The sequence below is a fragment of the Lichenostomus cassidix genome, chromosome 3, assembly GCF_008360975.1.
Source record: "Lichenostomus cassidix isolate B80296 chromosome 3, HeHo_3.0, whole genome shotgun sequence".
In the NCBI taxonomy this organism is placed as follows: Eukaryota; Metazoa; Chordata; class Aves; order Passeriformes; family Meliphagidae; genus Lichenostomus; species Lichenostomus cassidix.
In genome coordinates, this window is record NC_139483.1 from 14,009,634 (window position 1) to 14,036,291 (window position 26,658).

At 43.2% G+C, this 26,658-nt stretch overlaps 1 protein-coding gene across 2 annotated transcripts; it reads left to right on the forward strand.

The window, feature by feature from the left end:
- The first annotated feature begins 4,331 nt into the window (after positions 1-4,331).
- LOC146439108 (lutropin-choriogonadotropic hormone receptor) lies at positions 4,332-25,671 on the forward strand. Of its 2 annotated transcripts, XM_085054577.1 has the most exons (11): positions 4,332-4,493; positions 11,871-11,942; positions 13,805-13,879; positions 15,537-15,611; positions 16,178-16,252; positions 16,343-16,420; positions 18,314-18,382; positions 19,024-19,098; positions 20,298-20,483; positions 22,097-22,177; positions 24,429-25,671. In XM_085054577.1, the coding sequence occupies exons 1-11, from the start codon at positions 4,342-4,344 to the stop codon at positions 25,669-25,671; spliced, it is 2,181 nt and encodes a 726-aa protein (XP_084910703.1). In that variant the 5' UTR covers positions 4,332-4,341. The 2 variants fall into 2 exon arrangements, with proteins under 2 accessions (XP_084910703.1, XP_084910704.1); XM_085054578.1 differs by lacking the exon at positions 19,024-19,098.
- The last annotated feature ends 987 nt before the right edge of the window (positions 25,672-26,658 follow it).

A 26,658-nucleotide genomic window follows, 5' to 3' on the forward strand; every position in this document is an offset into this window, starting at 1 on the left:
TGCTCACCTACCCTTACCATGAAGTGTGCACTCAGAAACGATGGGAGCTGAGTTATCATTGCATCATTATAAGTCAGTCTGCATGTGGGAGACTAAAGCCAAAAAATAAAGCATAATTCCTCACGGCAGATGCACACAGCATCAGACATTTCTAACAGAGGTCGGGTGGAAGAAATAGCGGAGCATCTGTGGGCTGCTCTGCTTTTCAGGCAGAAAGCACAATCCATGGCAGCCTACATGCTCGCTGTTATCTTCTGGAAACTGGAAAAGCATATGTTACAGCAGATGCTGCACTATGATTTCCCCCCTTGGACTCTGTTAAGGGCATTCAGCTAATTGTAGCACTGTAATTAGCTGTGTTCTGTATCTCAGAAGCAATTTTTTCTGCACAGGAGTATTCCACTGGCACTCCTTCTCTGAGGAACTGTAAAAAGGCGTGTTAAGGTTAATAAATGGGGAAAGTGAAGGAAAGACAGTAAATTAGAATAACTGGCCTAAACTGGATCTACAAAGACTGCAAGTTGTGGGTTGCTCCTGAGCAAAGTGGGCTGACAGGTTGCAGCCCCAAGTGAGAAACCTTGTGCAAGCTCCTCCAAACCAGGTCTGCCAGTCCTTGCTCCATCAACCCCACATTTTAGGTCAGTGGGAGATCCAATGGCATAAGGACTGTGGGGTTTTCCTGTTTGCATTTTTGCCTGTGCACAGGAAACCCACAACCTACAGCTGCGGCTCTGGCAGCTGCTATCACTCCTGCAATTCCTGTGCTCACAAGAGCTCACAGACACTGCTGCACAGGCGGCCTTGAGGCAAGGATTTGGGAGAGCACTCCAACATGTGTAAAGCAATCCCTGCCTCTGCCAGCACTTGAGCAGAAGAGTAACATCAGGCATATCTTTAATCCCCTGTGACTTCAGTGAAACTTCAACCCATCAACGCTAAGCTCCCGCTTCAGTACTGCAAGAATAAAGATAGTTCCTCAAACTGCAAAATACATGTATTGCCATTCATTATTACTATATAGCCAGCTATGAATGTAGGTGTAAACCCCTTTGTAGTAGTTTTGTAATAGTTTTGTATAAGGCTCCTCCATGTATGAGCTGCTATTATTCCTGAATCTGTCAATTTAGGTTAAACACCATGTGAGTATATGACTACACCTATGGATAATTACTCCTTCATCTTGGATAGATATTAACTCAGGACCAGATGTGCATACAGCATGATTGATGATCATGTCTTTCCATCAGAAATAAAGTTTCTTGCTTACAATTCTTATTTAGGTACATTAAAAAAATTTGGCACTAAAACATTTTGGTACATATGGGTAACATTTCTCAGTTTCTGGGAGCAGGGTGTTCAGGGATAGGTGCACTTTCAGGGGTTAAAATTTCTTCTCTCTAAGTGTAAATTAATCCCTTTGACAGCTTAGGTGAATCAGTGGGCTGAATGCAAATCGATGGGCTGAATGCAACTAGGTATGATTGTTACAGATTATTGATTGCTTTTGCATTTGATCACAAGATATATACTCTTACAGACATGAGCATAAAGACACATATATTATAAATATAAGATTTATAATTACATGGCTAATTGCAATGCTCTGCCAAACCTGCTGAAGGGGCAAGAAGGGGCTCAGAGACTTGATATGTCTTGATATCAGCACAAATCCAGCCCTCAGTGAGCCTTAAGTTACAAAACACCTCACAGCCACTGGTACTTTACTTGGTACTGTTTTTGCTGAAGGCAAAAAGAGAAGCAGCTAAGGACAGAGAAATGCCCCTACAGCCTGTGCTGTGCTGGCACTGCTGATGAAGATGAGAGTGCAGCTCGTACCCAAACCAGCTTGAGCTAAACCTAAAGTGGCTCAACACGGCTGCAGCACACAAAACCACCTTTACCCAGAATGGCTACATCTCAGTGAGGCCAGTCTGCCCCTAAATTCACCATCACAACCCAACAGCAAGCCCTGAAGGGCACAGAGGCCACTCAGTGCCATGTCTGCCAGGCATGACACAGGCAGAGCAGTGCCACCGCTCCTGGCAGGGACTCTGCTGAGAAAAGTAGTCACGTTCTCAGACACCACACACTGTTCTAACACCCTGGTTAAAAATATCCTCAAAGTCATCTGAGCATCGGTGAAATCCCGCAAACCATCAAATGTTGTGGATAATGGGGGCAACCCGTGACACCTGCCAGGCAAAGAGTGACAACAGATGTCACTCAGCCATGCTGCTCCCCACGCTCTTCCAAGATGACTTGTCAAACAAATTTTCTTTTTAATTTTATGGGGTTTAGGGTTTTTTTTTTTTGGTTTTTTATAATGATGTACTACTTTTCCTAACTTTGGGAGTACAAGCAGTTTTGTGGACAGGCAAACTATCCAGCAGAAGGGAGTTTGCTTCTTCACATCAAGTGCACATGCAGTCAGTCAGGAACAAAGCTGCTCCTTGGGAACAAGTGAGTTGTCAGAAGAAGTCTGGAGAAGAGACTCTCTTGCTTTCCCTCTGACTGTCTCCTCCCCAAATCAATGTATAGAGGCACATGTAAATAATGCAAGAATATAATCACATTTTTGCTCATTGATTGATCCTCCCCTAGGAAACCAAGTTGCAGCAACCCAAAAACCTACTGCTGCTCAACCCTGGCAGCTAAATGTCAGGACAGAGTCAGCAGTGCCACACAGACAGATCTCAAGGAAATTGCAGGTTGTCACAAGGGCACTATGTTACCCTGTGTTTGTCATCTGGCACAGCTCAGTTGGTCCCTCAGTTTCATAACTCCATAACATCCTTTGATTTCAAAAGTGATGGGGAGGTATGGTGAGGGGGAGGAGAGATCAATATAAAGGCACATGCTAGCTGGAATTAGGTAGGCCATCCATCAGAATAACCCTGCTGCAGGGTTGGATAAAAGGGTATGCCAAGCATAGCAGAATAAAGTGAATAGGAGCTCACCTCCTAACCATTGCAAGGTCAGAATAGAAGCTAACGTCACTATCAGCTAAAGTGGAGAAGATAACACTGAAGAAAGAAGGTGGAGTGGATGGTAGGGTTCTTGGAAGGGACAGTAAGGCAGGGCTTTGCCACCCTACACTCCTGTGCAAGATTTGGTTCCAGCTGTGTCCAGACAGACACAGCTCATGCTGTTGAGGCCAGTCCAGGAGGAGTTCTACCGGCTGCTAACTATTCCCCACCACTCAGTCCCTGCTGAGAATAGAGGGATGCCCCTGGACCACACACATCTCATTCCTGTCTCACATTTAATTCTTGAAACACATGAGACTTTACTATTTAATTCCATGATTTTAATGCAACAGTTGGAAGAATTGCTGTCAGGCACATCGCATGTTGTGCTGGGTCATTCCCTCCTTGACTCTGACTTTTTCCTGAATACACTTGAGGACATGGGTAGCTTTTGATTATACCCTTACACTTATTTTACAAAACCTGCTCTGGGGAACAATTATCTTTTTGGTGGCTTGCTCCATCACTCACCATAAATAAGGTCCTGGTTTCTAACTAGCTTCTAACTGGCTTCTTTCTAGCTTCTGGAAGCTATAGTTCTAGCAATAAACAATAATAACAACAACAGCAATAATGGCAGCTGCACGAAAAACAGTCCTTTAGAAAACGGATGGACCTTTGTGAAGATAAGTAGTGCTGAGAACATGATTTCTGCTTCCACACAAAGGGTATAATTGATCATAAAGTAACAAGTCACGCACTCAGAAATGCCTCTCTTATCACCCAGCAGGCAGATTATAATCCTTCATCAGCGATACAGCGACTGTGCATGGAGCCTTAGGAGAGCTTTTGACACTGGGGTTTGTGTCTCAACCACTTCCATCCTCTAATGATGCTGCTGTATCTGAGCATTTACCCCGTTAAGGGAAATGCGGCGTATTTTCCCCCAGGCTCAAACCCTCAAAGCCTTTAACAGCCAGCCAAATGGGTGCCTGCCGGGCCCACACCTCCTCACAGCTTTCCCATAGGAACGGAGGGCACTGGGGACTTTTCCGCTAGGAACGGGCAGCATCGCTTGTGGTCCTTCCTAGGCGGGACGGTGGGGACCAGAACTTGGGAAAATCCAAGGCAACCTTCTGCCAGCCACCTGTGGGCTTGGCAGCCAACTTTCCCGGCGGGAGCAGCCGAGGAAGGATGCTGGGCGGGCAGCCCCGGGCTCGGAGCGCGGCATCCCCGCGGCGGAGGGCGGCGGGCGGCGATCCCGCCCCGGGGCGGGGGGAGGCGGGCGGAGGAGGCGGGGGCGCGGAGCTTCATCCCGCGGGCTGCGGGCGGCCAGAGGCGAGCGAGAGGCGGCGGGAGGCGAGCGGGGCCGGCCATGGTGCCCGCGCTGCTGCCGCTGCTGCTGTCCCTGTCGCTGTCGCTGCCTGCCAGGACGGGCGGGAGCTGCCCGCTGAGCTGCGCCTGCACGCACGGAGCGCTGCGCTGCCCGCCGCCGCCGCACGGCGCGCTGCCCGCGCCCGCCCGCGCGTAAGTACCGCGGGGATGCCGCGCTCAGCTCCGGCACCGGGAGCGGGGGGACTGCGGGGCATTGCCACCGGCAGCGCGGGCTCGGAGCATCCCGCGCCGGGCGGAGACGCGGAACTTGGGGATGAAGTTTTCAAACTTTCCAACTTCAGGCAAATCCGGGCGCAAAGTTGTCCCGGTGGGAAGGAGAGGCGCATCGCTTCGGGACATTTTCTCAAGGGGCAGGCTGTCTCACTCTCCAGCAGCCTCGGTGACAGAGGGACGGAGTGCAGGTGTCAGGGCTTTCTGCGCTCTCCTGCTGCGGCAGGAGGCATAAACTGCCTTTCCTATTCCAAAAGCAACACCTTGTAGTGACATGGTTGGCTTTAAAGAAACCTGATTGAAAGGCTGAGTTGTGGTCTTAAACCTTCTGTCAGTTCTAGGATTGTTTTCTTTTCTTTCACAAATCAATTGGACTTCTCATAACCACTTTTCCCAGAGTTTGTGCAATTTATTGTCCCTCTATACTGAAGCATGAAAATCCTCCTCTCTGCGCTCCTTGTATCTTCCTTCTTGAGGTTCAGCTGATTGACAAGTTATTGACTAATTTCTTTTCCCCTTCTCTTAGTAAAAAAGCTACCATGAGTTGTAGCAGCTGTTTAGATCTCTGCAGGCTGGTCCATCATAGCTTTCTGCCTACTGCTTTTCTGGGAATTAGGATTAAATTAAAATAACAAGGAGTCATGGACATTCCCTTTCCCCACTCCCCACATCATAGTCCAAACTCATGATCCAGGAGACCAAACAAAATAATTGATATACATAGGTATTGAAGTGTTGTGTTGTTTATGGCTCAGTTACAGCCCTGATCTAAACAATCATGGTGTCAAAATATGGGATTAGAGGAGCAGCAGATAGGGTGGTTGCCATTTCTAGGATCTCTTGGTTATCTCTGCAGGAATTGAGCTGAGGTTTTCTTATTATGACCCTTCTGGTAACAAAGCCTGTGTTTTCCTTTTTCATCTGACTTGTTTGTAAATTTAACTTGCTCTTGAAATTCCCTAGGGATGATACTAACCCTGATCTCCTCTGCCCTTTCTTCATAGCTCGAGAATAGATAGGAGCAAGAAAACCTAATTTGTATTAATCTAGAGCCATGTGAACCATTCCTGAAAAGTCAGAGATTCTAGAAAAATCTCTGTCCTGGATTTGTTCCTTCCCTATTTCCCTGTGTTACCTTAGTGTCAGAGAAAGCACTTTTCTCCATGGAAGTTGGAGAGATTCTCCACAGCTTTTGCAAAAAGCACATTTCTTCCTCAGTATTCACAGCACACACCAAGCAGGCAGTGGATTAAGCATGTTTATTAGAATAGTGCACATCACAGCCCAGAGAGGTTATCAAGAGCTCTAAAGTTATATGATTTTATTCCTTCTCTGTTTTGGTTTTGTCTTTTATTTCTCCTTTTTCCACCCCAAGAAGAAACCACATCTCAACCTCAGTGATCACGTTAGGACAGATAATGGGTTTATAGCTTCTGCCTGTTCTGCCTCACTGACAGTAACAGGGCTAGGTAATGGACAAAAAGAAGAGACAAAATATTCCTTTCCACCTTTAATATAACATTTAATCTTCATGATTGTACACAAAGTACAGCTATTAGGCTGCCTGTAGAAACCAACTTTACAGTCAGGAAAGAGTTCAACCAAGACTCTGCTCAATGCTCCCACAGAGAAAATATTTATAAAGGTAAAAAAACCCCCTATCTTTCAGTCTGCATTCACAGATATATCCAGCTCCTTCTGCTTCCAACCTGATTTATATTGAACTGAACCTATACTATTAAAATTTCCACTTTGGTTTTTTTTTTAATAGAAAGCTTGCATTCATCATACAAATTCAGAGCTGTACAGATAAATGTAGTCACTAATCCTACAGGTGTACATCTGTGCTCACTCATTTAGTTCTTATTCAACAACCTCTTTTCTTTTTCTTTCATCTCTTCCTTCGGTTTTCATAAAAGTTTCTTCTTATCCATTTAGCTGTTGTCTTCCCCTCTCTCTTTCTCCTTCCCCTCTCTCCTATTCATACAACTTTTTGAGCTTTTTTAGTACTGACTGCCTCTCTTTCCACACTTTTTCCACACTTGCCAATCTTTCCACACTGCCTCTTTTTCCACACTTACCAATCTTCCTATCTCACTTCTCCCCCTGCACAGCTCTGTGAGACAAAGAGAGACAAAGCCAGAGAATATTAATTTTATCCCCACATAGCCACATCTGTACCTCTGTGCACCAGGGGAATCGCAGTGTGGTGCTTGCAAGTGCACTTGCAATAATTTGGGGGGGAAATGCTGGTTTAGGTTGTTCCAGCACAGTTCTTGGGGTGCCCATGTCCTTCCATCAATGCCACTGTAACACAGCAACCAGACCACAGGAAAGTCCTTCTTAATTTTATGGCCAGTCAAGAAAATAAGCTCCAATATGTAACTCCAGCTATATCTGAGTAAAATCTGATGCTGTAGTCACCTCTGCTTCCAAATATACTTTTGATACTTTGTTATATCCTTAGCATATATCCCATAGGAAATTTCATCCATTTTTTCTTTACTCGAGTTATCCTTGCCATGTCACTTTATTGCTGAAAATAGTTTTCAAAATTATTAGACTTCTGACAGGTTGCAGAATTATGGGGTTTATACAGTCCTGAATTGACCATATCTTTCTCAAGCTCCTGTTTTGAGTTTGGACATTACACAAACACTATATAACCTCCCTTATTCAGACACTTTTGCATGCCCTTTGGCTGCAGCACATATATGTCTTCTTACCCTCAGCAGAATAATATATACACCATTGTATTTTGAAACAAAATATGATTTTCCTTCTTTTGAAGTCTTGTATGTACTTTTGGGGTTTTAAGCAAAGTCTGGTTGGATATGCACCCAACTCCAGCTGTACAGCATTGGGTACTGGATAACTTAAGATCTTTTTGCCCCCTCAAAAACTTCATTTCATAGTGAGGTTCACTTTGCTGTACCTGAATGTGTGCCCCTGTGTGCAGAGCTTCTGCAGCTGGGTTAGTGGCACTTAATTAGGCACCAAATTACAAGTTATCGAACACAAAACTTTGTGGCAAAAACCTGGAGAAGTAGACAGTTCTACCATGTCCTCATTGGAGGCATATTTGGCTCTTTGGAATTGTCAAAATAATTCAGTTTCAGGGCCAAAGTGTCTTCCATAGGAGACGATATCACCCCTCATTCCCTAGTGGAAGGTGTTCTTTGGGTGCTTCTGTGATATATCCAGCATCACAGTTCCTAACCCAGGCAGGTAATACCCAATATATAGGGATTTAAAAATCAATGGCAGCCCTTTACATTGCCCTCCAGAAGCTGATAAAAATCTCAGGAAAATAGTGGGTTTTGCAGCTGTAGTTTCAATCAACATTCCCAGTCCTCCCAGGTTTAAGGATGCCACAGAATTAAATGTTTGCCAACAAGAGTCTACCTTATGCATTCACCTTTTGGGTGTTAAAAAATAAAAGTAATCCAATAAAACTGACATATTGAAATATATCAACCAACCCAGCTACATATTCATACCTATTGCTATTGGGCCTTTTAATATTATCATTATTATTTATCAGTTCAACTAAAGAGTTTTTGCAAGAAGCCTATTCTGAAATACAGAGATTTCCTCCAGTGGTGCGAGTGGGCTTGGGCTTTAACTCCTCCTCAAAAGGGTTGCAAGTGATCCTGAGCTCTTGGGGCATCCAGAGCTCTCAAAAGCTTTTCTTGGAGCTCAAGTCTGTGTGGTGGCAGTTCCTGTCTTTTCCAATTCTCCTGGATAGCCTTAAATACATTTAGCTTGGCCATTTCAAACCTTACTGCCCAGAATTATGTACCTTGAAAACCAAGCTTGATAATATATAGAAATGCCAAAGGCTGCTGAATGCCAGGAAGGCTGGCTCTCCACTTCTTTCTGTCTTTTTCCAAGGATGAAAAGTTCTGCAATTCCGTGGAGCTGCCGCATTGTCAGCGCCAAATGACAGCAATGAATACAAGTATATGAGTTATGATGCATTAAATATGAAAGAAACATTACAGGTTTTCTTAAAAGGGCAAAGGTTTATCCTTCAACAATAGGCTTTCAAAACAGTGTAGGTAACTTATATTAAAGATGGGTGCATCCCTCCTTTCATGAGCTACAGAAACCAGGCCAGTAGTGAGGGTAAGTTAGATGTATAAAAGCTTTGCAGCTTTGTAAAACCATTTTTTATCAAAAGCTTCGTCAGCTGAATGGCCATATCTGAGTATTACACACAATCTGAGTGCTGTCAGAAAGAAATCTGAACAGACCACCCCACCAGAGAGATTGAGAGGATGAGATATCAACAGACTGAGAGGAACAGCCTCATATTCACAATTCCTGCTCCTAAGGGGGGACTTCAACCACAGCAGGATGTAAGAAATCCAAGAGGTTCCTGGAATCCATTAATGATAACTTCTATCTCCAAGTGGTAGAGGAGCCAGGGAGGAGAGGTGCAGTGTGGGCTGTTTTCTCACCAAGAAGGAGGGCCTGGTGGGGACAGGGAAGCTCAAGGGCAGCCTTGGCTGCCAGGACCATAAATTTGAGTTTGAGATCCTCAGGGCAGCAAGGATGGTGCACAGCAAGCTCATGACCCTGGATTTCAGGTTTTGATCTCTTTGGGGACCTGCTTGGCTGTGTCCCATGGGATAAAGCTCTGGAGGGAAAAGGGGCCCAAGAAAGCTAGTTGATATTCAAAGATCAGCACCAAGCTCAGGAGTGATGCATCCCAACAAAGAGGATGTCAGGCAAAGCACCAGGAAGCCTGCAGGGATGAACAAGGAACTCGTGGACAAACTCAGACTCAAAAAGAAGCCTATGGAGGGTGGAAGCAGGACAAGTAGCCTGGGAGGAATGCAGAGAATTTGAGCAGCCAGGGATCAGGTTAGGAAAGCTAAAGTCTTGATGGGATTAAGAAAAGGGGAAACATAACCCCCATTTTTATGAAAGGAAATAAGGAAGACACAAAGAAACACATGCCACTCAGTCTCACCTTCATGCCTGGAAAGATCCTGGAGCAGATTCTCCTGGAAACCAGGTGGGACAGAGAGCACCCTCAGCAGGTTTGGTGATGACACCGAGCTGCGCAGTGGGATCGATGTGCTGGAGGGGAGGAACCTTGAGAGGTGGGAGAAGCTCGAGGCCTTGAGACTCTGCAAACCTCATGGAGTCCAGCAAGGCCAAGCACAAGGTCCTGCATGTGGGAAAATCCCAGGGGCAATCCCAAGCACAAATACAGGCTGGGCAGACAATGGAATGAGAGCAGCTCTGAGAAGGACTTGGGGTGCTGGTGGATGAGAGGTTGGACAGGAGCCATCAGTGTGTGCTCACAGCCCAAACAGCCCATGGTATGCTGGGCTGCATCCAAAGCAGCATGGGTGAGGGAGGGGATTCTCCCCTTCTTCTCTTGTGAGAACCCACCTGGAGGGCTGCATCCAGCTCCAGGGCTTCCAGCATGAGAAGGATGTGGACCTGCTGGAGCGAGTCCAGAGAAGGCCACAAGAATGATCATTGAGCACTTCTCCTTAGGAGACAGGCTGAGAGAGCTGGGGTTGTTCAGTAAATATTCATAGAATCATAGAATGGTTTGGGCTGGAAGGGACCTTGAAGATCCAAGGGACCTGTCACTCCAAGCCATGCACCATTACAACCAGCAGTGTGTCACAGCATGTCACAGCGAGGTAGTAGGCTCATGGGCTGATGTAATTTAAAGCCAAGATTTTGTTTTATTTTTTGCACTTTCTGTCACATTCCTACATCCTTTGTAGACTATATGTTTTGCAAGCAGTTTCACAGAAGGTATGCTTTGTTTTCCAAGCAGCCTGAGCTGATGGTGCAGTTATGGGGTTATAGAGCAGGAATTTCTCAGCTCCTACTTTTTGCTTCTTCCTGAAACTCTTTTCCTTTTGGCTCAGAGTGTTAAAGCCTACTGCAGATTACTTCTACCTGTCTCTAAGCCTCAGGGAAAAATACATTGTTCAAGCTGCATGACTTAGTTTGATTTCTGATTTAACCAAACCTCACACGCAGCAAATCATGCCAGCATCAATCTAGAGACAGGTATGACCCAACCACAATAGCATGACAAACATAAACATCCTTATATCACCCTTGTCAGGTAGGGAAGCATTGTTATTCCCAGTTTACTGACAGGGAGACAAGGTGCAAGGGAACTAAATGATTTGCCCCAAATCATGCAGACTGTTTGGAACAGTGACTTCCTAGGAAGTGACTTCCAGGCTCCTTAGTACATCCAGTTTTGTAAGCCCTAGACATTGTGTGTGTGACAACCTGCCACTATAATGTGTAGGTATTACATTTTTATATTCATATATATATATATATGAACTTGATAAACATTTAACATGAACACTGACAATTATAAACACATTTCTTTGTATAACTGATTATGATAACAACAAAAAAAAAAGCGCTTTATGTGAATAGCACAGAAACATTTCAGTCGAAAAGCCTTGAGCAGGGTTTAAGGATGAGAAACAAATGTCTCTAGATATTTGTAATTCTAAAGCAAAATGGAGCAATTGTCTGTTTTCACAGAGATAAAGTTTTGAAATATGCTAAATATGTTCAATATTTTCCTATGGCCATTATCAGGGAGAGTGTGGTCATGGGTAGATAAACTGGCTGGTAAAGTACTGTGGTTTAGATGTGGAGAATGGTAAAATGTGACTCTGTCTCCCACATCATTGTTAACCTCTCAGTCAAAGAAACTAAAAAATTAAAAGGGAGAATGTGTACTTGCTTTGAATCAATTAACGACATTGATGCAATTTATTAAAAAAAAAATCCATTATATCAGCCTGATTTGAACTTCTTCTACATTTTGTGCACAGCCAGAACTTTGCCAGTGAATTCAAGATGCCACACTGCAACATTACAGAGATATTGCTGGGAGGAGAACATGGTGTAGTGAACACAAAGATACCATTTTATAGAGAATATTTTACATGAAAGCCACTTCTGAGGATCTAACTTTAAATAGCCTATAGCTTCCTTTGACTGTGAACATAGCAGCCTACTTTCATCAGGCTATAAATTTACTTAGTAGGTTATGATTATTATTGATTTGATGGTGATTGCTCTCAAATTTATGGTGTTGAAGAACTGACCCAATATCTTTTAAATTGCATTTAACTGAGATCAATGGCAAACAGATCAGGCTCGAGAGGTACAAAGATCTGCAGGGGAAAAAAAAAGTGCCTTTTTTGGTTTTCTCCCTACCATAATGGTACAATTATTAACAAGGAAACCCCATGCCTTACAACCCTTTCCTCCCTCTCTTCTTTTTTTCAGATCATTTACTCATCTCCCTGTAAAAGTAATCCCATCACATGCATTTGAAGGACTTCGAGATGCCTTCATCATGTAAGTTGTCAATATTTTCCATAGGCTTTTCCTTAATTTCTTACAAAATTCACCTTTTATAATAATGTAAAAATGTGTGTCTAATACACACTGTTGATGAAAAAACCCACAGGGGAAGGATAAACATAGCATTCCTTTTCATACAAACAATATATAAAAGATCCCTTGAAAATGTGTGACTTTTAACAGCTGTTTAAAGATCAAATAACGAAATAATAATCATGTCAGAAAGAACTGGATACAGCTTATTAATTGATGAGAGGAGCATTTGATTAGCAGAGGAGATAGATTTCTATCATCAAACATTACCACTGCAATGACAGCCACGGCATTCTGTGATTATACATTTATAGAAGACCCAAATAAGATATTTCTTCAGCATTTTGCAGTGAGAGAGAAGCTTGGCAGGGGATCAGTAGGACTGAGCCTTCTCTTTGATCTGTCAGCTTGCAAGTGTTGTAATTTTGCACACTGGGTCTGCATTGCTTCCCAACCCTTGGCTTTATATCTATTTTCCATCAAGGATTCAGACCATAAGGCTCATCGTACCCATCTTGCCCTCATTCCTGCTGTTATTCCAGCGGAAAGATGGCATGCTTGAGTCTCCTTTTTTTTTTTATTATTTTGTCTGCATGGAGTGGCCTCTAAAGGACAAAGTTGATGACACAGCAGTGCAGTGAAGAGCAGGGGAATGACCTCCCCCAGATCCTAAGCAGCAGCACAAAAAATGCTGCTTTCTTTTCAAGGTGCACATTTTGTTCTTCTCTGATGCACATATTCAACTGCAATACAATATTAGAGTAGAATCCAGCAGTGCTGTATTCTTGCATTCACTTGCATCTGAATGTGTAATGAGAACTTAATCATTTTGACAGTGGAGACCAACTTAAATCTGCAAAATTTCTCCTACCTGTGTGACTTGAGGCTACACATTCTCAAACTGTACACATGTCATATTCTCCATAGAGAATGGTTTCTTTCATGGACATTTTCCCTTCCATAATGAGAATTTAATTGATCTTTTTGTGTGCTTGTAATGAATCTCTCCAAATTAACAGTGTAGAGATCAATGTATTTTTCTGAAGTTAGCTTGCAGAACACTTCATAATTTTATTGAGATTTAATGCTACCTTGAAAAATGCATATTTTAAAATTATAAATCTCTAAATCAGCTATTTGGCAACACATTACTCTCTGATAATCAGATGATAAATTATTCTCATGCCATAAGTGAAATAGGTATATCTCTACATCACAGTCCAAGAGTGCCTACAAAAACAATCATATGGGTTGATGTAATGAGGAAAAAGAGCCACTTCCTTTCAGTTTGCATGCAGGTAATGAAAATGCCATTTATATCCAAAAGATTGTTCATAAAGTGTGCTGAATCCATAACTGTGTATTTCTACATCCGTGGATTAGACAACCATAATTCTCACTTGATAACACCATATGAAGCACTGTGAACATTTTCCATGTCCTTACCCAGCAAATAAATTCACTAAGCAGCACTAACAATAAGAGAGAGGAGAAGGCTCACGAGGCTTGAGCTCACTCTGCTCACATTAGCTCTGGCCCTTGGTCTCTACCTCACCTGCAATTTACTGAGCAAATGGAGATTGGCTGTTACAGAGATACTTATTCCAAAGGATTGGTTTTCCCTTTTGCCAAGACAGCAAAAAGCTGCTCCTCTCTCAAACCCCACTGGCATGAGCTCCCAGAATGTCTGAGGTGAGGCATGGACAAGATTAGCAGGAAGGGTTGAACAAGTGCACATAAAAGAAGGAAATACAAAGTAGAAAGCCAATTACTGGTGTCTTCCCTGGTAATGTGCTGCTTTGTGTCTGCTGTTTTCATTGTAGTGAAATCTCTCAGAGCGACTCCCTGGAGAGAATAGAAGCAAGTGCCTTTGACAGCCTTCCCACCTTGTCTGAAATGTGAGCATCAGATAAAAAAAGGCATCCATGTTATGGTTTCGGATCATCAAGGAGTAAACAGTCTGCAGAGAAGTATTCTTGGACCAAATCTGTCTCTGTTACTTTGGTAGGCTTTGATTGAGGTCTGTGATGAGAAACATTTCTCTCCAAAGTACCATAGAAGCATTCTGTAAGGCCTGGCCTTGGAGATGTAACTCATCTAAGACATCCCTGCACAGAGTCCCACTGCTTGCAGTGAGCTCCCAGGCAGCAGTGGAGATCTGTGTCTGCTTCTGCTGGCATTGTCAAGCTTTCTAAGTGGGGAAATAATTCGAGATGACAACAGATGAGAAAAATCTTTCTTTTTGAAGATGCCGTTTTCAAAGCCCTACAGTATTTAAATGCAGCTGCTTAGTATGCATAGCTCTTCTGTGGAGCACTAAAATATTACTCAAACAGAACACGCACTGATTTTAAACTTGACCTGCATAGCACAGGCATCTGAGAGAGAGAGAGTAAAAAGCAATAACTAGGAGAATGCTCTGAAATATTTAGTGAAATTGGAAACTATAAATCTGATTAGATATCTCATTACTGCTTTTTTCGCACAGCATGACCAGTGAGTGGCTTAAAATTGTGCAACTGAGTGAGGACAAATACATCTCTTTTTTTTTTTTTAATGTGTGAACATCACTGAAGCCAGTTAATCACATAAGCAAGGGGTACAGATTTGTCAACCTCTGATTGAGTCCAGCTTCCACGAGAATCAATGGTGGGCTTAGGAAAAGAATAAAAGTTTTGACCCCATGCATTCACCTACAGTTTATGAATAGCTTGTCTTATGCCTGTCTTCCAAAACCCAAAAGCTAAACAAGACCATTAAAGAGCTACAGGAAGCTGGCAAGAAAACCTCCTTGAATCTTGAGTGCTGTACAGGACTCATGTTGCAAGGGCTTAATGTCCCAAGCTGCACTCAAGTCCATATTCATGGATGATCAGGGTAGGTGCATTCAATGGCATTCTTGAATTTCAACTTTTCTTGCCATTTCACATGGTAAAACCTCTTTATTTTGTAAGTCATGCATGGGGAGGGAGCTGGGCTACAGGTATTGGCCTTTAGGGCAAACACAGAGGTTCAGCAGATAGTTTAGCTGCAGAAGTGCTCCTTGATTAAGAAATCTGCCCCTTTTTTGGGTGACCACTAGCAAACAGGACTTCTCACACACTTCTCTCCCAGTTTCTGCTGATCTTCTCCTACCAACCACTGCTCTAAGGAAATCCATGATGCTCTTAAGACGTTAAATTATCTGAGGAACTGCCTTTCCTGGAAGAACATCAGTAATGTAATGGAAATGAGGGATGATTTGAAGGGATCTGATTGTGGGGCAAGGACCAGGCACACACACACAGCCCCACATCCAAGCCCAAAATGCTAAATCCCACCAGTGACCAGGATATCCAAACCAGATCATCTCAGAGAGCCATGAGAATTCAGGCAGTGTTATCTTTTGTTGGCTGCCTAAAAATTGCAGGCCATTTTTATTACCAACAGTGCTTCAAGATGCAGCCAGCAGCAGATTTGCAGACTGTGTTCTTAGAAAACAAGTCGCAAGCAAAACTCAGGACACTCCCAAATCCATAATGATTATAATACTGAAATATTTTTCCCTCATTACAGATTAATCCTGAACACGAAAAATCTGTTGCACATTGAGGATGGAGCATTCAGAAATCTTCCAAGGCTAAAATACTTGTAAGAAAGAGTTCTTTTTCTTAGATTCCTTTAGGAGAGATTCCTTTTCTGTTTGCTTTATTTATTCATTTCTCTGAAGGAGTAAACAAATCAGATTAAGTAGTCTAAGGGAAAAGGTTTTTCATGCATTTCACTAAACTAGAAGTACATGCATCGTTTATAATAAATTTAATGTAGAGTTAACCAATTGTGAGGATTTTCAATAGACAAGGGCAGGGCAGTGATGGACAAAACAGAAGTCTGCAAAGTAGTTCTGGTAAGTGCTTATTTCTAGAACAAAGTGTTCAGACTAAAAGGGTAATAAACAAAAGGGGTAACTAAAATCCCTCCCTCGGGCTTAATGTAGTGAGAACATATCCTGCTCTTCTAGGACACTGAGAATTCTTGAGAATTCTACAAAATTTTATTTTTACAGGCCTTACAAATACCTTTGGAGCATATATAAAAATTGTATTTCTCATTCACCTTTTAAAGCACTGTTAGACTTGAACCTACCAAGTTGGCTTCTTCTGGCACCCACTCTGGTAATATTTTCTTCTACAAATAGGAATTATGCTTTTCTCTAGGAGCATTTGTAACACTGGAATAAGACAATTTCCAGACCTGACACAGATCTTCTCACTGGAAGCTCATTTTATTTTGTAAGTAGAGACCCAACCTAAGCAAGCTATGAATGTTTTCCATCTTGTTCCCGAATCACTGACAAAATTACCATTTTTTTCCTTCCAAAGGGAGCTCTGCGATAACTTGCGTATGACAATTATACCACAAAATGCTTTCCAAGGGATGAACAATGAATCACTGACACTGTAAGTAAAATAGTCCTAGCTGCAGTTCCTTCTGCGAGGATAACACATTTGCTTGAGGGAAGTGGGTTGACTGCATGAACATCTTGACATTAAGCCCCATAAAATATATATCTGTATTGTGAGTTGAATTTGAAATGTTTAAGAAACATAGGGATGTTCTTCAAGATGAAGAACAGAATTTTATCCAAAAGATGACTTCACTTAGGAAAGAAAATAGGACAAGGGATCTAAATCTTCATCTTCCATGCAGTGTTAGTTTTACAAACACCATCAGCAGGACATAAACTACAAAAGCTGCACTGGAGGCCAAAGCCTCTGTTCTTATCTCAGGGATGCAGTTTCTTGAAACAGTGCTTTCAGAGGCCAAGCAGTCTCAGGGCTGCTCTGCAAGTTCCCTCTGAAGAGAAGGAATGGAGACACAGAAGAGATTGGTACAAACTATGGATGCTGCTTATTAGCCTGATTTCTTTTGCCTCAGCTTACGTTCCTATAAGATCCCTATGAGTCTCCACACCCAAGAATTTCCTCTTAGCCAGCTGTGGAGTCATTGCTTCAGGCCTATGTGAGATGGGTGGGTTTGATGCTGTGAGATGCCCCACCTCAGGAATGCAGAAAGCAGCAGAAAGCCAAGGTGAGACATCCTCTGCCAGCACAGCCAGAACCATGTATGGATTTCACAGCTCACTTTTGTTGGCAAAACCTTCCACAAAGTCGTGCTGGGAGAGGAAAAATCACAAGCTGAGCCTCTCGGCAGGATGTGGCCAAAAATTGGGTGTCCCAAGGAAGGACCCTCTGAGCCACAGAGGGCAGCAGCAGGCCACCTGCCTGGGGCTGTAGCCACAAAGCCCAGGGAAGCCCAGAGAAGCCAACCTTTGGGGGACCTTTGAGACTCCAACACAGACCCAGCAGGAGTCCTGCACAAAACTCCATGGATATTTGCGCCTGCAAAGGAGCTGTGCACATGAGCAAGAACTGCAGCTGATGGACTCCTCATCAGTTTGATGTGCCAGCATGGCAGTAATTTTAACACAGATTTTATGTAGTGACCAATACCCTTTAGAAACGAGAGAGGAACTGGGCATAAATGTGACTGAATGCTACTCCTACACGATGCTAAAGAGGAGCCATTGCTTAGATTAGTGCATCATTTCATCTTATGAGCCTCTTTCTTCCCAACATGCTCTCAAAATAACTTCAGCAAAATTATGATTCTGCTAATGGTGCAAGAAAATGAACATAAAAGAGATGGAGAAAGGTGCTTAAAGTCTTTACTCTCACCCTAAAGTGTGTTAAATGGGAGGCAGTCTAAGTCAAGAAACAGTCAACAGTCATTTTTCTCCCATCCTTTTGTGATAGGGAGCTCACCACAAGAAGAAAAGAATTATCTTATCAGCAGCTTCCTAATTGTAGAGCTACGTGTTAACTCCACCCCATGTGGTTAGCTGTAATTAGCTGAATGAATTCCTCTTGTTACAGCACAGTCTGGTGAAACACAAGTAATCTGTGGAGGTGTAAAGTCACCCTGCAGTCATACTTTGCACTGCAAACAGCTAATATAGCCTTTCCAACAGTTAATGTTTCTTGTGGATTGGGAAATTGATCCCACATATTGTCATGGTTTTTAAGGCTATCACTAATTTCAGCTCTATGCTGAGGTAGATCCCTTCTATCAAGTGGAGGCAGGTGATTCCCACACTTCAGCAGCTAAACATGAAGGTGCTTAGGAAATTTAAACTGCATCTTTCTTAATTTAAGAGTTTTAGTTACCTTCATTCTTTATAAGCAGACCCTCTAATCCCCAAAATTAATGCAGCCTCAAGATTTTAAATTTATAGTACATAACATAATCTCTCCTTTTCCAAATCTGTTTCCCTTACATTTTTTAATCTCCAGCAAATTGTATAAAAATGGATTTGAAGATATCCACAGCCATGCCTTCAATGGGACAAAGCTGAATCAATTGTGAGTATGCTTTCACTCCTCAGTAACTTAAACTGTAAATAACAATTTAAATACATTCAAAGGCTCTTCCTACAGATTAACTGGCTGTGTCTTGTATTTCCCAATACTCATGAGAAAACTGAATCTTTCAGTGTTATTGTGACTCAGTCGTTACTCCTGCAGCTCTTAATGCTTTTCCTGAAAACAACAGCCATTAAAATAGTACAGCTTTTGTGAGAAAAGCTCATAATTCTTAGCAAAATTTCATAAATTAGTGTAAAACTTGAAACAATAGCCCAAACTACGGAATCTATAGTTTATGTCTGGAAACATCATTAGTTTTTTAATCCCTCTCACACACTGGGGAACTAGTCTCCTGGCTTAGGCAAATGTACATTTGCTACTGTAGTGAAAGAACCAGCCTGGTTGTTCCTGCTTTAAGTCAGAAGAATTTAGAATTTATCAGATTTAAGTGTAGATGATAATGATCTGATGGCATCAGAAGAAGTAAAGGTCACGAGGGAAATACAAGCACTCCCCAGCCAGGCAGTGCAGCAACCACTGCTGTGGTGGGAGAAAGAATTGAAACAGGTGTGAAGAAGAAACCAAAAAAGTGATTTTTAAAATACAGATGTAAAGAGAGCTCATTTTTGATTCCACAGGATCCTGAAGGACAATAAGAACCTCAGGCGGATACACAATGATGCCCTGAGAGGGGCCACAGGGCCAGATGTCCTGTAAGTATCCACAACTCCATTCCCTGAGTGTCCTGTGGGAACAGCACTGTGCCACCAGAGCTGTGTCACCACAGCAAGCACAGGTTTGAGTCTGGAGGGAGATTTGATCTCTTACCCTCTGTGTATGAAGTGGAACCATGGCAATGAGATGCCGTGGAAGTACAGGGTGAGAGGAGTTTGCACCATGGCAAACGCTTATCAGGCAGTTCCAGTGTTGGCATTGACCTCCACCTCTTAGATATTTTGGCCTTTGCTTTATTTGTGTCAGATCCTCCTGATCCTGCTCCTGTGTCTTATATTCTGGCATTGCAAACTAACTTGTCCTTTGGTAGGGTGGATATGTTTGGGCAATATATATTGGTTTAGAATTTGTTTATAAAAGTGAAGCAGCTGATTGCACGCTGTAAGCTCATGCTGAATAAAATTCGTTGTTATTACCATCCTCATGATTTATTAATCAAGTTCTTACTGGAGGGCTGCCCTGGTTGTTACCCCACGCAGTAAAACACAGTGTGGTTCTGTAAATAGCACTTTGTGCTGCACATGCCTTTTTGTTCATTTTAGTGGTGCTTTATGGCACACAGCATTGCTAATATCCCTGTCACAACTGGAGGCCTCTTTCGCTACGTTTAATGACCTGGCTCTGAAAATCCTTAGTCACACTGATGGACTTCCTTCACACAAGAAGCCCTTCTGTAGGTACTCTAAGCCAAAAGCTTGTGTTGGCAAGAATGATGGTCTCTTTCGGGGTTTTAATTAACAGCTATTTAATTAAAGCACCTAGAGCAGCCATTCAGAGCCAAGCAGAGAGCCAGGAGGGTGTCCTACCTGCTAGCTGGCCAGAGAATCACTTTTGCACACCTTCTTCTCTCCCTGTCTCTGGTTGAGAGAGGCATCCCTCACTCCATGCATGGATTTCAAACAGAGAGGTCAGGACATAGGCCCTGGAGAGGTGGGTTTCAGTTTCCCCAGGACAAACAGAGCTCCTTGCCTTGCCAGAGCTGCTGAGCCACAGGGATGCTCTCACCCTGCTGTTCTGTAGTTTGACAGACCACGTTTCTGAGCTGGGCATCAGGTGCTGAAGCAGCTTTGTAGATCTAAACCTTTGGGAAAAAAACAGTTGCTGCTACCTGCTGTCATGCTTTGGTAGTATTTTTACAGGGATGAAAAGAAAAGCAAATGTTCTCTTTGTTTCACAGGGATATTTCTTCAACAGCACTGGAGTCCCTGCCTAGCTACGGGCTCGAGGCCATTCAGGTCTTAAATGCAACATCATCTTACTCATTAAAGAGGCTGCCACCACTGGAAAAATTCAGCAGCCTTCTGGAAGCTGTCCTAACATATCCCAGCCACTGCTGTGCTTTTCGAAACCTAAGGACAGAAAAGTAAGTCCAAATAGCACATTGTTGTACTGCGGTGCTTCAGAAGCTCCAAAATGGCAGTTTGGCTTTATTCAGCTCACAAGGTTTGATTATCTTTATTCCAGTTACAGGGAAGCTGTGGTACATTGCAAAGCCTTGCAGGAAACAGCAAATCTCTGCTAAAGCCAGGAAAATTATGTCCATTTATTTCAGAGCAGAAATGGATCCCATCCTGTGCCATGGATCTACCAGCTGAAACATTATTCTGTTTGCTTAAAGCTTATATTTTTCTTGGTTTCTCAATTACAAACCCACTGGCACACAGAAGACAGGTCTTTATCAACAGCACATTGCCCTACTAAAAAAAAAATAAACCCCTGTAGCCTTCAGCTATACAGCTTAATTAATACAGGTGATATGATGACATATTAGAAAGGGTACACTTTCAATTTCCCACCAAAATTAGTGCCTGCCACAAGCCTACAGAAAGAGGTTACTCAGTTTAGTTCCAGCCATTTCAGATAATAGGCAGTATTGTTCTCCCCACAGCTGGAAACTGTGGCACAGAGAGAGCTTTGCATCCACTAACTTCGGGCAGTTAATCCGAGACTACTGGAGCTCATTTTCGGCATTTATGTTTCAAAGAAACCAACCCTCAGTTGGCTTTAGACAGCCAAAGCAACCCCAAACGAGTTCAGTTTGAGCCATGAAGGTGCCTTGCTTCTTGTCTGCCTCAAGTGAAGGCCACAGAAAAGACGTGATGAGCTGGCAGCTCTGATGGTGTTGCTCCTGTGCCTTCACTTTGGGAGTGTCATGGAAAGGCAGAAGGAGATTCCAATTCTTTAGGGTAAAATTAGGGGTGATGCTATGCTTTCTCTGCCTACCTCATTTTACTAAGGGGTTCATGATTCTGCAAGAAGGGACCAAAGATCCTACTGTCAAGGGTTTCCATTGCTACTGAAATGATTCAGTCATAGATCACATCTCTGAGTTTATTAAATGCAGGAGCAACTCTGGGAGAGAAAAAAAGTATTCATTCTGATAAAGATAACTACTTTTCTGATACTATATTAATTTTTGGTCTACAAAACCAGGGCTGCTTTAGTTAGTCACTTTCTTATATTAAGTGACTATTTTCTTAGTAAACTTTGGGGGGGAAAAACCCCATGCAAATCAGGAAATGACTGCTCAACTGCTCCCTATGAAGGGAGCGTGAAGCTTGGCTATGAAGATGATGAGGGGACAGGAGGATCTCTCTGATGAGGAACAGCTGAGGGAGCTGGACCTGTTCAGCCAGCCTGTTTCCATTCATCCTAGTGGAGAATCTGTCCCACTTCAACACAATATTTCAAAACACACCTTTTAATTCCAGTTCAAGTTATTTCACTATAAAAAAATACATCCTACACCATAACCAAGCTGAAAGACCATCCTTACACCTCCCATGAGGGCCTGCCTATTTTCACAGTATTTGTGGCCTTCTCCTTCCCACTTCCAGATGTCTAAAAGAACATTCATGCTGACATGAGGCCAGCTCTGACTTGCCTCACATGCCTATGAAGACCACTGTGCAGAGAAGACAAGGCTTTGGCCAAAATCCAGCTTGGAACTTAACTTTCTTTTTATCCTTCTTTCAGACAGAATTTGTTGCTTTCAATTTTTGACAACTTCTCCAAAGAGTGTGAAAGCACCATGAGGAAACTGACTGATGAAATGCTGTAAGTACCCCTCGGCATAGAGATGATGGAAGTGGCAAATAGAGACCTCCTCCCCTTTCTGCTGTTCAGGTGTTTTTTTCACAAAGCATATCTTTGCCTGCCAATTCAGTTGCCCCTACAAGTTGCAACTGCAGTAATTTTACTATCAATAAATCAAGATTTGGATGTTCAAAAGGAAAGGGGGGAAGAAATACCCTATGATTTCACGAGCTTTACTCACTCCAGTTTGTCTTCCAAATTCTTGAAAGGTTTTCAAAGCAATGATTAAATATTTACAGAAGTTAATGGCCTACCTGGAGACCTTCCATTCCCTGAAATAATTGCAGCTGTTGGTGTGATTCAAAGAAGAGCTGCTACTGTTAACAATTTTCTATAGAAAGGATAATTAGAATTCTGCATATCAGTAGTTTTCCGTGGTAGAATGGAGTCCCTGAGTTACAAGTGTGATGACCCCGTACCGGTGGTTTACTCCGTCTAAACATGTCTTTGCATATCATCACAGTTTTGTTTGACAGTGTTCAGAGTGACAATGAGAGAGGCTAATATCAAAATTGTTGTGTTGGCTGTGCTGGATGACACAGGCTCTAACCCTGCTCCTAAGGGAGAAGTGTAAGGATTTGCTTTTATTCGTCCCTCTACAGCTGAATGGGAGACCTTGGAACTTCTTAGCAGCCCTGACATGGCGTCAAAGCATTGTAAAGTCTAAAAGAAACAAGGCTATGGTCACAAAATTCCAAAGGCTAAATGCAGCTGAAATGTGATTGATTCATTGGGATAATTACTTCCTTGGACATTATCTTGTTTGCTGCTTGGTGAGGCTGTCCTACACTTGCCATTTGGTTTTATCTGTCTGCTTGTTTTGGATTAGCATCTGTTGCACTCCTGCTGTGCATTAAATAGTCTGCCCAGCCTATTGGCTCCTGAAGCTTTTTCCTTTGGCAAATCCCAGTCCCAGCAATTCTCTGAGCAGACATTAAAATAAGCAAATGAAAGTAATGTTATGGTTCATAACAGCTGCAGAACCACAGCAGAAATCATCTGAAAGTCCTGAGTTCTTATTAGTTTAAAAAAAAAAAAATCCACAAAAATTCAGCTTGCACATGGCAGCACGTGTACAGAGCCTCTCAGAAAATCACAATCATTTTTTATTACTTAATAGAGTCAAACATATTCCAAGCTCTTCCAGTTTGAGCCAGGCAAGTAAATGCAAGACATTCGGCAGTTTTTCATATACAGAGAGAAGAGTTAGGATAACAAGCTTGGGAAGTTATTTGGCCCACAGGAATAGCTGAAAAGTAGCTCAGTTTCATTTGCCAGTTAAGACCCTGCTCCAGAAATATCATTTCATGGACATGCTTCAGTAGATGTGGAAGTTTAAGCATGTATTTAAATTATCCTAAAGCTAGCAGTTTTCTCAAGAGTTGGCCTCAATAGAGATGCTTTTCCAGTCTCACAGCAGACTGAGTGTTTGGTGGGCAAACACAGTCAGGATGATTGGGACGTTGGGAAATAGGCACCTGTTATGGCAGGGAAGTGCCAGAAAAGACAGTGTTTGCTTTTACACCCTTCCTTCTTTGGTAGGCTTATCACCACACTCTTGATGATCTAGATATTATAGAAGTCTATCTTAGAAACCTACAAAATTTTTCATTAGGCATTGGGTCCAGTCTAAATTTAATTAATTCCTAGCCATCAACACTATTTAGTTAACTATGCCATTTCTATTCCTTGCCTTATAATACTGAGCACATCAAATTCCATAGCACCTCCCAAGCCATTCACGGTCTCAGGAATTTGTTTGCTAAGTGCCTTTCCTAAGGGGAGCAAAGGTGCAGAGTTAAAATCCATAGGTTATTTCAGTATGGCTTCTACAGCTGCCTGCTAAACCTCAGTGCATCAAACCCATAATCCATCAGCTCAAGTGTTACTGTAGCTTGTGCTACAGCCAACTGGCAGCATGAGAATGATGGCTCCCTCACAAAGAAGTCACAATAAAGTACTTACAAATAAGCAAGTTGTATAAGGGAGCATTTCTGTGGATGGGACTGTGACCTCTGCTGCTCTCCAAGGCTGCTTCTCAAACATAAAGCATCCTTACAAGGCTTCGTTATTTGTAAACACCCTGTAGAAACACATGGAGGAAGTCACTGTTTTCAAACAACTGTTATCTGTTGTCTTTTGCAAAAGAATGCGAGTAGCATGTAACAAATAATTCACTTCTGTTTGGGGGGGTGGTTTTTCATGGTTACAGAGATTACTCCAACAACATATCGCTGTGGTCACCAGAGAGGAACACTCACCCATTTGCGACAGGTGAAGAAAGTTCTCCCTACAGTTACTCAACCATTTTCGATGACAGCGACATGGCCGGCTTTGACTTCGAGTATGACTTTTGTCAGCCTAAAGTCCTCACGTGCACTCCAGAACCAGATGCCTTCAACCCCTGCGAAGACATCCTGGGATACAGCTTTCTCAGAGTGCTGATCTGGTTCATAAACATCCTCGCCATCGCCGGCAACTTCACCGTGCTCCTCGTTCTCCTGACCAGCCACTACAAGCTCACCGTCCCTCGCTTCCTCATGTGCAACCTGTCCTTCGCCGACTTCTGCATGGGGCTGTACCTGCTGCTCATCGCCTCCGTGGACGCCCAGACCAGCGGTCAGTACTACAACCATGCCATAGACTGGCAGACAGGCAGTGGCTGCAGCACTGCTGGGTTTTTTACAGTGTTTGCCAGCGAGCTGTCGGTGTACACGCTGACGGTGATCACCCTGGAGCGCTGGCACACCATCACCTACGCCATGCAGCTGGACCGCAAGCTGCGGCTGCGGCACGCCGTGCCCATCATGCTGGGTGGCTGGCTCTTCTCCGTCGGGATCGCCGTGCTGCCGCTCTTTGGGGTCAGCAGCTACATGAAGGTCAGCATCTGTCTGCCCATGGATATCGAAACCAGCCTTTCCCAAGCCTACATTCTGCTGATCTTGGCGCTGAACGTTGTTGCCTTCGTTGTCATTTGTGCTTGCTACATCAAGATTTACATTGCCGTGCAGAACCCGGAGCTGGTAGCTGCCAATAAAGACACCAAGGTCGCCAAGAGAATGGCAATACTGATCTTCACGGATTTCACCTGCATGGCCCCCATCTCCTTTTTTGCCATATCCGCTGCCTTCAAAGTGCCTCTTATCACAGTGACCAACTCCAAGATCCTGCTGGTTTTGTTTTACCCCGTCAACTCCTGCGCAAACCCCTTTCTCTACGCAATTTTCACCAAAGCATTTCGGAGGGATTTCTTTCTGCTCATGAGCAAGCTGGGCTGCTGCAAGAGCCGAGCAGAGCTTTACAGGATGAACTATTTCTCTGCTTATAACTCCAACTGCAAGAACGGCGGCGCAGCCACAGCCCCCAGCAAAGCCTCCCAAGCATTCCTGCTCTTGTCGGCCTTAGAGAAGCCCTATCCTGCAGTACGGGACAAGACATCTCACAAGGAAAATTAACCCACTGCAAGGCCAGCTGTGATTATCTTAGTGACTAGGGATTATTTTATAATATCTGGAACATTTCATAACAAATAAAAATGCCAGTCGGTAATTCTTATGCAACACAACAGTTCTGACGTTCAAAGTGGTATTTTCCCTTCTCTTCCTTTGTAACAATGGGTGTGGAAGGTGACTATTAGGCAAAACTTTTCCTTATGGGGAACCAGAAAAGTCCAGGAGTGATCAAGTTGCTCTTGAAGTTAACAGCTACTACAATGATTGCAGCCTGGCTTTTTTTTTCTCCAGATCTGTTTCCCTGGAGTATTTAGAGCCTGTCTGTTACCTTTCATGGCTTCTTTTTTCATTCCTATCACTTGTGCTGGCATTGTTGGTTTAAAGAAAGAGGCACTAAACTAGATGCCTCCATTTCATCAACAGAAACTTCCAATTACACAGCCACCTACACACAGTTAAAGAAGAGTGTTCAAGCAATAAGCTGTAAAGATGTCACCAAGAAGGAAAGTTGATCTATTGAATCTTTGTTACCAGCAATTTTGCAGTTTACAATAGAGCTCAGTCTGAGCTGGTAGATAGCTTACTTAAATTATTAAGCCATACACAGCCATGTGTGATTTGGAAATCAAAAGAGATTCAAAAAACCCCTGCTGCACAGAGGACTCTATTTAGGGTATCATATGTGCACACATGCAAATCAGGTAAACTGTGAAGGCTCCCTCTCAGTAGCAGAGAGATGCTTCCTGCACAGGCAAGGAAGTGCTGCCTTGTTTTACCGCCTGGGACAGTCTCAGGAATCCTTTTCACCTGTCCACTCTCTGACATCACCAGAGCCAGTGGCATTCAGGACTGCATTAGGGCCTCTTCAGCACTCATGGTCCAGCTCTATTGCCAGGTGATGAAGCAAAGTAATCACCTTTTAGTGACAACGTTTCCCGATTAAAATCTCTTTCTTTCACTATGCATTGCCTCACGCTAAGTGATCCTGCT

Bases quoted from the DNA above. Each gene is read 5' to 3' on its own strand.
- LOC146439108 (XM_085054577.1), top strand. From the start codon at position 4,342: ATGGTGCCCGCGCTGCTGCCGCTGCTGCTGTCCCTGTCGCTGTCGCTG. The intron at 15,612-16,177 runs GTAAGAAAGAGT...GCTTTTCTCTAG, and splicing joins CTTCCAAGGCTAAAATACTT to GAGCATTTGTAACACTGGAA. The intron at 18,383-19,023 runs GTGAGTATGCTT...TTGATTCCACAG, and splicing joins GGGACAAAGCTGAATCAATT to GATCCTGAAGGACAATAAGA.